The 13,809-nt window shown below is 43.3% G+C and overlaps 1 protein-coding gene across 1 annotated transcript; it reads left to right on the top strand.

The window, feature by feature from the left end:
* Positions 1–11,113: 11,113 nt before the first annotated feature.
* On the top strand, positions 11,114–12,797 carry LOC106597230 (B-type lectin plumieribetin). Its single transcript, XM_014188442.3, has 3 exons — positions 11,114–11,207; positions 12,058–12,151; positions 12,306–12,797. Exons 2-3 carry the CDS (start codon positions 12,062–12,064, stop codon positions 12,570–12,572), a joined length of 357 nt encoding a protein of 118 aa, XP_014043917.1. The 5' UTR covers positions 11,114–11,207; positions 12,058–12,061; the 3' UTR covers positions 12,573–12,797.
* Positions 12,798–13,809: the final 1,012 nt, after the last annotated feature.

The following is a 13,809-nucleotide window of genomic DNA, read 5'->3' as shown; positions in this document are numbered from 1 at the left end:
TCTGGTTAGCTTCCTATGGCTGTGGTCCAATCTGATCTTCAGACTGAGGAGGATGACTGCCCTGCATATATGAAGAGAAAAGGTATAACTAACAAATATGATTGTAAAAAAATACATTTCAGTGGATGGCCTAAAAATCCAACATATGTTTACTTCACTGGTCGTTCTTATGAGTTCAATAACCTTATATTTTTAACATCAGGGAAACAAATACGCAAATATTCAGTGGCACTGAAAGTGAGGAGCCAATGGGAAAGTTCTCACGCAAGGGCCAGTCAAACACCTCTAAGGGTTCTGCCACCTGCACCAGTTCAGACCTCCAGAGGGCAGAAGAGAAACACCTGGGAATTCTGATAGGCCAACAAAGAATGAGCCGAACATTCAACAGCAGCAGCCAATGTGTGATCGTAAGTGTTACGTCAGGTACATAGTGCCCACCCCTGATCTATAATGTGATTGCGTTGTTTATATTTATTATCCTTTATAATAAACTTTACTGAAAGAATGTGAAGGATAAAACTGTTGTGTTTTGTATTTTTGCAGAAATTCTTCATGAGATCTTAACCGTCATAAATGATTAAGTGTTACACTGCAAAAGTTCCAGGCGAACAGATCAACCCTGGATGATTTGACAGACCTTCGACTTCCAGTGTCCTCGCTGTAAGACTTGAGGAGAGTTGAGGGCCAACTTTCAGATCAAGACTTTAAAAAATAACCTGGTATGACAAGATATCATTCTATAATTACATGTATTGCTGAAAAGTAATCAACCAAGACACAATCTGACCCAGAGTACCATTCCAGTTTTCTTCAAATTAGTATTATATTCATCATATACGCGTTTTTGTTTTTCAGACCATATATTTGGGACTGTCTGGAGAGATGACCACCAAGGAGAATGTGTGGAGAATCCTCTCAAAACTCCTTACAAATGGCCTGGTCATGAAAATGAATTGGAGAGGGGCCAAAGGAAACAGGCTTTTGAACCTCTTGCCTTAAAGTGTTGTTATCGGTAAGTTTGCCTTCAAGGCCACTGCATGGGGCAGAGAGGCATAAAGTGATTAAATATAACAGGCCAGCATGTCAATTTCATTGTCAGCTGGGAAGTTCATTATTACAACAAAGTTCAAGGCAGGAAGAATATAATAAACTGGAAATATTTAACAAAAAAGCCATTGATAAAACAATTTTGTAGGGATAGGGGAGTTGCATAAACAATGAGTCATTTCTGGAAGTATTTCAGTAAGTGTTCCATTTATTCTCTTTCTGATATTTACAAAGGTACTGTGTGTCGCAGCCATTGCAGTTCCTGATGGATACAGCTAGCCCCTGACAGAGATGGAGAAAAGAGAGAGCGAGTGACCAGACCATGGAGGAGTGATGGAGAAAACTGAAAGCATACCAGAGCTTAAATCGAAAGAAACTTAAATAGATTTTTGTCAACTACTTTTCATGATGAAAAAATTAAATTGAGTCTTTCCTGTTTAAGTAGTTATTTGATACAAATTATACCCATCCACAAAGTATGTATAATAGTAATATTTAAAATTACTAATTTTGTATACATTTTTAAAAAATTGCATCGGGCCACTTCTTAGGGGATTCTGGTAAAATAAAATCTGCAAAGTTTGCTGAATTCCAGTAGACGGAAACGGCCTGATGTACTTGGGCCGATTCTGGGCAGTCATTCATGCGGAGTCCGGCACCCGATTCTAGGCCAATTCAATCAGTTCCGGCCCCCCTCCTCATTGCTAGCTGGGTAGCTATATTGACAAATGCAGTGCTGCTGTTTTTGTTGTTTAGAAATGAATGCTATGCTGGTTTAAACTCAAATTGTCCGTTTCAAACGTGGAAGTATAACATTGTAAACAATGGAGTAATATAAAACCTTGTATTTTGTCTTGTGACAGGGTATGAACTTGAAATGACAAGTTCAGGAGTCAGATACATTTATTTTTATCAGTGGGCAAATAAATTATTGAAGCAAGGTTTGAGACACTTCAAGATCCCATACTGTAGCTTTAAAACCACACTCCTACAGTTGTTTTTAAAATGTTGTAGTGATCTTTGCTAATGAGCCATGTTACAATTGCCACCCAAGTGGGCTACCTAGCTCAACACGGAAAGGATCAATGTTCAGTAGGTTGCTTTAAACGCTAACTGAATGGATGGGGTTTGTCTGGCGGTAAGACTGCTTATTTTAGATAATGTCCACCCACGTCCTACATTCATGTACAATGCACATATTAACCCTATACAATATATTGAAAATTGTGGAATTACTATATTTCCTGACTGTTCTTTTCTTGAATGTGCTATATAGAGGGACTATGCACCCTATTCCATTCTATAGTCTCCTGAATGAGTCACTGGCAAAGTGGCATGGCAATCTAATGTCCTCTTCTATGCTTACTCAGTAGGCTGGTTGACTGCAAAATCCCAGGCCTGAAGCAGTCAATGCACAACAATTCTGAACGCAATCGCGGGAATAAGACTTTTGAAAGCTAAATTATTATTTTTTTAAATCTAAATTTTTAATAAACAAATGAAACATGTTAAACCATTTGAAATTTGAGTGGACTTCCTGGTTGGGGAAAGACACAAGGAGGCATCTTTGGACATCTGATCCACTAAATAAAGAGGAGATAGTGTGATGCAGTGAGTATAGACCTCACCCTTTAGTACTATTATCAACTTTTACTATTGTTAACACCCTGGCCCTCTTGAAGTGTTGATCGTTGACCTGAAGCACGTTAAAATCTCCCTAGATTACAAACCTAAGGAGAAACTTAATTGCAAGTGGGTCTTTGAGTTACTCAGCCTGGAGATAAAAAGATAAATACAAAAAAAAAACATTGAGATGAAAGCAAGAGGAAAACTGTTGAATATTACTTAAATTTTTTGGATAGATGACCCAGTTTGGCACCTACAGTAATAGCAGCAAATCTTGTAAAAAAATGTATTGATTGGAGAGAGGGCAATCCTGTGTTAAAGGTGTTCCTGTAGAAAGTTGTTTTCACACTCAAATGTCTATCTTGAGACCATAGCATACCTCTACCACTTTAGGACAGGGTTCGTCACTACTGGCTGGCAGGTATAGTAAGTACCCTGCGTTTTTATGTGAGCACTGTGTTGTGGATTGTCTCAGGGCAGCTCGGGACACACACACGGCCTCTGTTTTTATGTCCCTATCATGGACCTGGTGGGAAGATACCGTAGATAGATACTGTACTCCCCCCCCCCCCCCCCCCTGCTCCTTTTTAACTCTCCCCACAACACTTCTAACACATTTACAGTTGAAGTCAGAAGTTTACGTACACCTTAGCCAAATGCATTTAAACTCAGTTTCACAAATCCTGACATTTAATACTCCTAAAAATTCCCTGTCTTAGGTCAGTTAGGATCACCACTTTATTTTAAGAATGTGAAATGTCAGAATAATAGTAGAGAGAATGATTTCAGCTTATTTCTTTTCATCACATTCCCAGTGGGTCAGAAGTTTACATACACTCAATTAGTATTTGGTAGCATTGCCTTCGTTTAACTTGGGTCAAACGTTTCAGGTAGCCTTCCACAATAAGTTTGGCCCATTCCTCCTGACAGGGCTGGTGTTCCAGTGAGTCAGAAGTTACCATACACCAAGTTGACTGTGCTTTTAAACAGCTTGGAAAATTCCAGAAAATTATGTCATGGCTTTAGAAGCTTCTGATAGGCTAATTGACATAATTTGAGTCAACTGGAGGTGTACCTGTAGATGTATTTCAAGGCCTACCTTCAAACTCAGTGCCTCTTTGCCTGACATCATGGAAAAAATCTAAAGAAATCAGCCAAGACCTCATAAAACAAATTGTAGACCTCCAAGTCTGATTCATCCTTGGGACAATTTCCAAACGCATGAAGGTACCACGTTCATCTGTACAAACAATAGTACGCAAGTATAAACGCCATGGGACACGCAGCCGTCATGCCGCTCAGGAAGGAGACGCGTTCTCTCTCCTAAAGATGAACGTACTTTGGTGCGAAAAGTGCAAATCAATCCTAGAACAACAGCAAAGGACCTTGAAGATGCTGTATGAAACAGGTACAAAAATATCTATATCCACAGTAAAAGACTCCTATATCGACATAACCTGAAAGGCTGCTCAGCAAGGAAGAAGCCACTGCTCCAAAACCGCCATAAAAAAGCCAGACTACAGTTTGCAACCCTGATGAAGACAGCTTGTCTGTCGAAACGTTGGACATAAATATTTTTGCATCTGAGCTCCTAGAGTTTGTGGCTCTCCTTTATTTTTCACGGTTCGCCACTGCACATGGGGACAAAGATTGTACTTTTTGGAGAAATGTCCTCTGATCTGATAAAACAAAAATATAACTGTTTGGCCATAATGACCATCTTTATGTTTGGAGGAAAAAGGGGGAGGCTTGCAAGTTGAAGAACACCATCCCAACCGTGAAGCACAGGGTGGCAGCATCATGTTGTGGGGGTGCTTTGCTGCAGGAGGGACTGATGCACTTCACAAAATAGATGGCATCATGAGGAAAGAAAATTATGTGGATATATTGAAGCAACATCTAAAAGACAGTCAGGAAGTTAAAGCTTGGTCGCAAATGGGTCTTCCAAATGGACAATGACCCCAAGCATACTTCCAAAGTTATGGCAAAATGGCTTAAGGACAACAAAGTCAAGGTGTTGGAGTGGCCATCAAAGCCCTGACCTCAATCCTATAGAAATGTCACGTCCTGGCCAGTATAAGGTTAATTGGTATTGTAGTTTGGTCAGGACGTGGCAGAGGGTATTTGTTTTATGTGGTTCGGGGTGGTGTTTTGGAAAATAGGGTGTTTGATTTAGTATTTCCGGGTTTTTGGTTTATGGTCATGTATTTCTATGTGTTATCTAGTTAGTTGTATGTCTATGTTTGGTTAATTGGGGTGGACTTCCAATTGAAGGCAGCTGTGTGGTGTTGCCTTTGATTGGAAGTCCTATATTAGTTGGGTGTGTTTGTCTTTGGATTGCTGTGTTGCCTTCAAGGCTGTCATTTTGTCGTTCATCGTTTTGTTTATTTTTTGTATACGTGTTTGTTTGGTTTTTCCTTCTTTTCCGTTAAATAAAGAAGATGAGTATACACATACCTGCTGCGTTTTGGTCCGCCATTTCTAATGACGAGCGTGACAGAATCTCCCACCAACTAAGGACCAAGCAGCAGAGGAAGGAGCAGAGGGACTTCGAGTTGGACTGGTGGGAGAAATGGACCTGGGAGGAAGTTCTGGACGGGGCCGGACCTTGGCACCAGGCTGGGGATTATCGCCGCCCGCAGTGGGAAATTGAGGCAGCCAAGGCAGAGAGGCGGAGGTACGAGGCCATGGACGCGCTGAGGGAGAAGCACGAGAGGCACCCCCAAGACATGTTTTGGGGGGGGCACACGGGTAGTTTGGCTAGGCATAGGAAGAGCCGGAAGCCAGCTACCCGTGGTTATATGGAGGAGCGTATGGGGTGGAGAGCGCCATGTTTCGCTGAGGAGCGCACTCTCTCACACATACGCACACACAGTCCGGTGCGCGTTATTCCAGCCCCTCGCAGGTGCCGTGCTAGAGCGGGCATCCAGCCTGGTAGGAGGATGCCTGCGCAGCGCATCTGGTCGCCGGTACGCCTCCGAGGACCAGGCTACCCAACTCCTGCTCTACGCACGGCTACCATCAGGCCCCTGCACAGCCCAGTCTGCCCTGTACAAGCACCCCACTCGTACAGGGCTACTAGTTCCATCCAGCCAAGACGGGTTGTGCAGGAGGTAAGATCAAGACCGACTGTGCGCCTCCATAGCCCTGGGTTTCCAGCTCCTGTCTCTCGTGCGGACCCGGAAGTGCGTCAACCCAGTCCGACTCGTCCTGTTCCCGCTCCACGCACTAGCCTGGAGGTGCGTGTTCACAATCTGGTACGCCCAGTACCAGCACCACGCACCAGGCTTCAAGTGCGTAAACCCAGCCTCGCCAGTCAACAGTCGTCATGGCTGCCCGCCAGTCAACAGTCGTCATGGCTGCCGGAGCGTCAGGACGGCCCGGGCTGCCGGAGCGTCAGGACGGCCCGGACTGCCGGAGCGTCAGGACCGCCGGAGCGGCCCGACCGCCCGAGCTGCCAGACTGTCCCGAGCTGCCAGACTGTCCCGAGCTGCCAGACTGCCCAGAGCTGCCAGACTGCCCAGACTGTCCCGAGCTGCCAGACTGCCCAGACTGTCCCGAGCTGCCAGACTGCCCAGACTGTCCCGAGCTGCCAGACTGCCCGGACTGTCCCGAGCTGCCAGACTGCCCGGACTGTCCCGAGCTGCCAGACTGCCCCGAGCTGCCAGACTGCCCCGAGCTGCCAGACTGCCCCGAGCTGCCAGACTGTCCCGAGCTGCCAGACTGTCCCGAGCTGCCAGACTGCCCAGACTGTCCCGAGCTGCCAGACTGCCCAGACTGTCCCGAGCTGCCAGACTGTCCCGAGCTGCCAGACTGCCCCGAGCTGCCAGACTGCCCCGAGCTGCCAGACTGCCCCGAGCTGCCAGACTGCCCCGAGCTGCCAGACTGCCCCGAGCTGCCAGACTGTCCCGAGCTGCCAGACTGCCCCGACAGCCTGGAACAGCCAGAGCCGGAGCCACCTCCAGATATAGGTGGGTTGGGGAGGGGGGGTGTAGCACAGTGCCGTCGTTGACGGCAGCCACCCTCCCTTCCCTCCCTTTAGTAGGGGGGAATTATTCTTTTTTGGTGTTGCTTGGGGTTATTTTGTTAAGGTGCTTCCGGGGTTAGCACCTTTAAGGGGGGGGTACTGTCACGTCCTGGCCAGTATAAGGTTAATTGGTATTGTAGTTTGGTCAGGACGTGGCAGAGGGTATTTGTTTTATGTGGTTCGGGGTGGTGTTTTGGAAAATAGGGTGTTTGATTTAGTATTTCCGGGTTTTTGGTTTATGGTCTGTGTTTATGTATTATCTAGTTAGTTGTATGTCTATGTTTGGTTAATTGGGGTGGACTTCCAATTGAAGGCAGCTGTGTGGTGTTGCCTTTGATTGGAAGTCCTATATTAGTTGGGTGTGTTTGTCTAATTGTGGGAGATTGTCTTTGGATTGCTGTGTTGCCTTCAAGGCTGTCATTTTGTCGTTCATGGTTTTGTTTATTGTATACGTGTTTGTTTGGTTTTTCCTTTTCCGTTAAATAAAGAAGATGAGTATACACATACCTGCTGCGTTTTGGTCCGCCATTTCTAACGACGAGCGTGACAAGAAAATTTGTGGGCAGAAATGAAAGTGTGTGTGAGCAAGGAGGCCTACAAACCTAATTCAGTTACACCAGCTCTGTCAGGAGGAATGGGCCAAAATTCTCCAAACTTATTGTGGGAAGCTTGTGGAAGGCTACCTGAAACTTTTGACCCAAGTTAAACAATTTAAAGGCAATGCTACCAAATACGAATTGAGTGTACGTAAACTTCTGACCCACTGGGAATGTGATGAAATAAATAAAAGCTGAAATAAATCACTATACTATCAATGACATTTCACATTCTTGAAATAAAGTGGTAATCTTAACTGACCGAAAACTGGGAATTTTTACTTGGATTAAATGTCAGGAATTGTGAAAAACTGAGTTGATGTATTTGGCTAAGATGTATGTAAACTTCCGACTTCAACTGTACATATATATAGGGGAAGGTTGTCTGGATGGGTAATGTAATTAATGTGTACTTGTATAGTACAAGCAAGTACCCCTTTAATATAGACTTCACTTTAAAGAACTTTGGCAAATTGGGCAACAAAAAAAAATCTAACTCAAGCTGGATTTCAAAGCATGCTTTTAGATCAATGGGTAACTGTTCTCTGTTCCTGTTATTTTAGGAGCAGAGAACCGGTAAAACACTTTCACAGAAAAAAACCTTGTGCATGTTGGATCTAATCATCTATGTTCACAAACAAGTCAGATGCCTCTCACAAATCTAAATCAGATCATCTCAAATTACACCCTGAAAGAAGCTTGTCTGTTGGCCCGGAAGGACTGCTGACTGCAGCAGAAAAACGCCTGTGTTTAAGTAAAAGAAGAGCTAGAGTCATGTTAATCATGGTACATAGAAGTAAATAATTGCATAGATGTTAATGGTTAAATGCTGGTCCTTACTCAGAGGGAAAGAATTTTAACAATTTGTAATCTTGGACTAGCTATTTTGTTCTAATCATTTTTTCCCCTTCATATTACAGTAGCCTATGCTTTCAAATCTGACCCTTAATTTAGAGTTTATCGGTAATTGAAAATGTGCTCATTAGCTTGTTGATCATGCCACACATTACAGTATATTTTTAGAAGAAGAGACTGATGTGAAAGGCATTCATAGTAAATTGGGTTGTTCCACAAAGAGTGCCTTTTGCATCCCTTTGATATTTTAAGTCAAAATTGTGCACCAATATTGGCAAATGCCAAACGTCCTGCACGGTGTTGGGCTGTAAGCACAACCCCCACCTGTGGACGTCGGGCCCTCATACCACCCTCATGGAGTCTGTTTCTGACCGTTTGAGCAGACACATGCACATTTGTGGCCTGCTGGAGATCATTTTGCAGGGCTCTGGCAGTGCTCCTTCTGCTCCTCCTTGCAAAGGCGGAGGTAGCGGTCCTGCTGCTGGGTTGTTGCCCTCCTACGGCCTCCTCCACGTCTCCTGATGTACTGGCCTGTCTCCTGGTAGCGCCTCCATGCTCTGGACACTACGCTGACAGACACAGCAAACCTTCTTGCCACAGCTCGCATTGATGTGCCATCCTGGATGAGCTGCACTACCTGAGCCACTTGTGTGGGTTGTAGACTCCGTCTCATGCTAGCACTAGAGTGAAAGCACCGCCAGCATTCAAAAGTGACCAAAACAGCCAGGAAGCATAGGAACTGAGAAGTGGTCTGTGGTCCCCACCTGCAGAACCACTCCTTTATTGGGGTTGTCTTGCTAATTGCCTATAATTTCCACCTGTTGTCTATTTCATTTGCACAACAGCATGTGAAATTTATTGTCAATCAGTGTTGCTTCCTAAGTGGACAGTTTGATTTCACAGAAGTGTGATTGACTTGGAGTTACATTGTGTTGTTTAAGTGTTCCCTTTATTTTTTTTGAGCAGTGTATATGGGGCTTTGGTGACAAAACGGATGGCACTGTGATAGACTACATCCAGTTTGCTGAGTAGAGTGTTGGAGGCTATTTTGTAAATGACATTGCCGAAGTCAAGGATCGGTAGGATAGTCAGATTTACGAGGGTATGTTTGGCAGCATGAGGGAAGGAGGTTTTGTTGCGAAATAGGAAGCCGATTCTCGATTTAATTTTGGATTGGAGATGCTTAATATGAGTCTGGAAGGAGAGTTTACAGTCTAGCCAGACACCTAGGTATTTGTAGTTGTCCACATATTCTAAGTCAGAACCGTCCAGAGTAGTGATGCTAGACGGGCAGGCAGGTGCGGTCAGCGATCGGTTGAAGAGCATGCATTTAGTTTTACTTGCATTTAAGAGCAGTTGGAAGCCACGGAAGGAGCATTGTATGGAGGTTAGTTAACAGTGTCCAAAGAAGGACCAGAGGTATACAGAATGGTGTCATCTGCGTAGAGGTGGATCAAAGAATCACCAGCAGCAAGAGCGACATCATTGCTGTATACAGAGAAAAAAAGTTAGCCCGAGAATTGAACCCTGTAGCACCCCCATATAGACAGCCAGAGGTCCAGACAACAGGCCCTCCGATTTGACACACTGAACTCTGTCTGAGAAGTAGTTGGTGAACCAGGCGAGGCAGTCATTTGAGAAACCAAGGCTGTTGAATCTGCCGATAAGAATGCGGTGATTAACAGAGTCGAAAGCTTTGGCCAGGTCGATGAAGAATGCTGCACATGAAGAGCACTGTCTTTTATCAATGGAGGTTATGATATCATTTAGGACCTTGAGCGTGGCTGAGGTGAACTCATGACCAGCTCGGAAACCAGATTGCATAGTGGAGAAGGTACGGTGGGATTCGAAATGGTCGGTTATCTGTTTGTTAACTTGGCTTTCTAAGACCTTAGAAAGGCAGGGTAGGATAGATCTATGTTTGTAACAGTTTGGGTCTAGGGTGTCTCCCCCTTTAAAGAGGGGGATGACCGCGGCAGCTTTCCAATCTTTGGGGATCTCAGGCGATACGAAAGAGAGGTTGAACAGGCTAGTAATAGGGGTGATGTTGATACCCGAGTTTGAGTTGTGACTTTTCATCACTGACCTTTCACCTTTTCAACCAAAAGATGATCAAGCAAATATATTTTTGACAATGTCAAACTTATCTATATGGATAATGTAGCTAGCTGGACCAATTGGATCAATGTTAAGTTAACTAAATGTATCATTAGTAATGTTAGCTAGCTAATCTACCAAGCTAAAATCGCCATGGTTGAAGAATTGTTCAGATTTGAACAAGATCATATCGGATTTTCCAGTTACGGTGAGCATTTGAAGGCAGCAATGGTGTGCTTGCTGAAGGGAACAACAGTGTTATTCCTCATACTTAAAAAGAAACTCACCAGTCACACAAACACTCAACATTCAAGAACATTTTATCCTATGACGGAAAGGTTGTTGTCCAAAAGGCACAATCTTATGCAGATGAGCAGTACTGGTACTTGGAAAACCTAAATAGTTCACTTCAAAGTAACAATATAATGATTGCCTAAAAACATATATGGGTGTTGAAACTGTTTTTTTTTTACAAGATTCAATACTTATCTAAAAGCTTCTTAACAGCTAACTCTTTTCCATTAGCTAAATAATTTACAAAGAACTGAAGGGCTAATTAGTCGCTAATACGTACGCAATGCAGAGGCACACTTAACCATCAAAAATATGTAACTTTAAATGCTTTGATCTTTAAAATGATCACAAGGCCAGATCAGTATTTAGCACCGTCAATGTGTCCAGCCAGATACACCAGATGAAAGTTAACTCTAATCTAGGCAATCTAATCCAAACTGTGAAAGCGTCTTATTTTTCAAGATTCCAGTTAAATTAATTTACCACATGTTTTAAGGTTGTCTTATGCATCTCAGTGTCCATTCAGCCCCAGTCTCCTCCTCCACTCACTCCCCGTCTTACCCTCTCCTCAGTGGGTATAAAAGAGGACATTTATTTACCACCTTCACTTCATCTGGAACCTCCAGCCTCAATCTGATCCACTGAACTACTGAACCACACGGACTGTGAGTATCAAAGTGGGAGTTTAGCAACTTAAGTTTCTGGGTATAACATGTCTCCTGCTATATGTTGTGTAGCCTTGGCAACAACTGAATGATCTGGTTTTCAGGGATACAGCTATTTTAAACCTAGCTTCCTTTTCCGCTGAAAACGGATGTGGGAACTCTTACACCTGCCACGTTAAGTTATATTTTGTGTTACAGGTGATAACGCCAAGTAGTGATTTGAATATGCTAAAAACTGAAATGTATTTTGGGGCCACTTAAACTCTTGCCTACAGTCAGGATGCCTCAATTGAGTGGAAGAGTGCTAGTCAGGTGTCCCGAGTGGCACAGTGGTCTTGCTGTGCCATTATAGATTCTGGGTTTGAGTTATTGCAGCGACCGGGAGACCCATGGGGCGGCTCACAATTGGCCCAGCGTTGCCTGGGTTAGGGGAGGGTTTGGTCGGCAGGGATGTCCTTGACCCATCATGCACTAGTGATTCCTGTGGCATGCTGGGTGCAGTGCACGCTGACATGGTCGCCAGGTGTACCGCGTTTCATCCGACACTTTGGTGTGGCTGGCTTCCGGGTTAAGTGGGCAGTGTGGCTTGGCTGGGTTGTGTTTCAGAGGACGCATGGCTCTCAACCTATGCAGCTGTGAGGAGACAAGACTAACTACCAATTGATACCATGAAATGGGGGGGGGGGGGGGGGATAAAGACTGCTATTCACCATTTGAAAGGTGGTCCATATTACTATTTCAAAAGTGATTAAATTACATATTTTTTCCATGGGAATATTTGCTGAAGGAATTTATAAAAGGCTAGCTATATGTATTTTTTGCTAAGCAGTTTTATTTATTCTTTATTCAGAATCATGAGCAGGAACTACATGTCCAAGTATGATGAGATGCGTAAGGGAGACTACATGTGGTCCAATAACAAGGAATACAAGGCAGTTTTCCAGGTAGGTACATTTACAGATACAGACCATATGTGATCTGAAATCAGCTATTGCTGAACCAGGACAGTGGCTCCCAAACTGTGTGGTAAAACATATATTTTTTTAATGGTTATTCGCATACACATCCTTACCACAACCCTTTATCTCATCTGCACAGGAGGACGGTAACTTTGTCATCTATGGCTGGAGGCAGATGTGGTCCTCTGACACCGCAGGACAGCGCGACGCCTACCGCCTGTGCATGCAAGATGACTGCAACTTTGTCATGTACAAGAGGGATAACAAGATGATGTGGCAAACCAAGAGCCAGGCTCAAGGGTTCAAGATGTGCCGCATGTACCTACATAACGACGGTAACCTGGTCGTTGAGAAGGACGGAGAAGAAATGTGGAACTCTTCTTCCTCCAAGGGTCACAAGCAGTAAACGTCCTGACTCGGTCCAAACGGGCGTCAAAGAAGATGACCTCTGTACCATCAGTCAAATGCCTGTGTTCAAATATCCACATTAATATACCACTTACAAATCAAGCGATGTGCTTTGCATGCTTTGTGTAAGTGTTATGCTAGTGTGGTTATTGGAACATAACCTTAATGTATCTGATTCAGAGTGAAATGATTATCCAATAAACCTTTTAAAAATGCCCCAAAACTGTCTTGTGAAGCATGTTTTTTAGTTTCTGATGGTGGTCTGTTTGATTTGATGGGTCCAATGAGAAATGCATCCTTTCCATGAAGTAATCACTGATCTCAAAGTTGGCAAGAGGAAAGCATTAGGTTAACTTCCTTACACTTTATTTTGATAGTTACCTACAGATGATCTACAGATGCTCAAACTATCAACATGTTGAGATATATATATATATATATATATATATATATATATATATATATATAGCCTGCTAGGGTAACAGTTAATGTTAGGGCTATAAAACTTAGTCACCAGGGAAAGTCTACTCACCCCCCTGCAGTTCACATTTTGCTTCCTTAAAATAAAATAATCATTAAATTGGGATTTGGTTTCACTGATCGACACAACCTACTCCACACTTTCAAAGTGGAAGAATATATTTTTTTTTACTGAGAAATCTGGACTTGTCTTCATACCCTTTGTCATGGCAAACCTAAACGAGTCACTTACATAACATTTCTTCAAAGATGCACTGTGCAGGAATTGCGCTGCCATTTCCTGTTTGCAAAAGCACTAATAGTTCCCCTAATTTTAGTTTGTGACAAAACAAACAAGGATACTGTAGAGAATCATTGTACCATCTAAACCGCTGTGAAATATATATTTCCCAAACTGTATTTTTAGCTGGTGTACCAAACCAAAAGTAAAATAATAATGGGAAGCATAGAAATAACGCACATAGAACATATCTACCACTTCTTAGACTTGCTTTCAATAAGAATGACAGATCTATAATGCAAATTTCTGTGAATTTTGTCAGGTCACCCAAAAAGTTACATATTGCAGCTTTAAGAAGGCACATAAGTTGATTAGACTCTTCCTGTGTCCAATTACAGTGGTTGAAACCATTTAAATACACCAATGAGAAGAAACAAGTTCTCTCTATGGTCCCCATTTCATTAAGTGAATTTCCAGCAAAGATCAAAATATAAGGAGGAAGAAACTGCCAAAAGAACTCTGATAAGGTTGTTGA

This window comes from Salmo salar, chromosome 03, assembly GCF_965601325.2.
Source record: "Salmo salar chromosome 03, fSalSal1, whole genome shotgun sequence".
Taxonomy (NCBI): Eukaryota; Metazoa; Chordata; class Actinopteri; order Salmoniformes; family Salmonidae; genus Salmo; species Salmo salar.
This window is presented reverse-complemented; position numbering and strand designations above follow the sequence as displayed.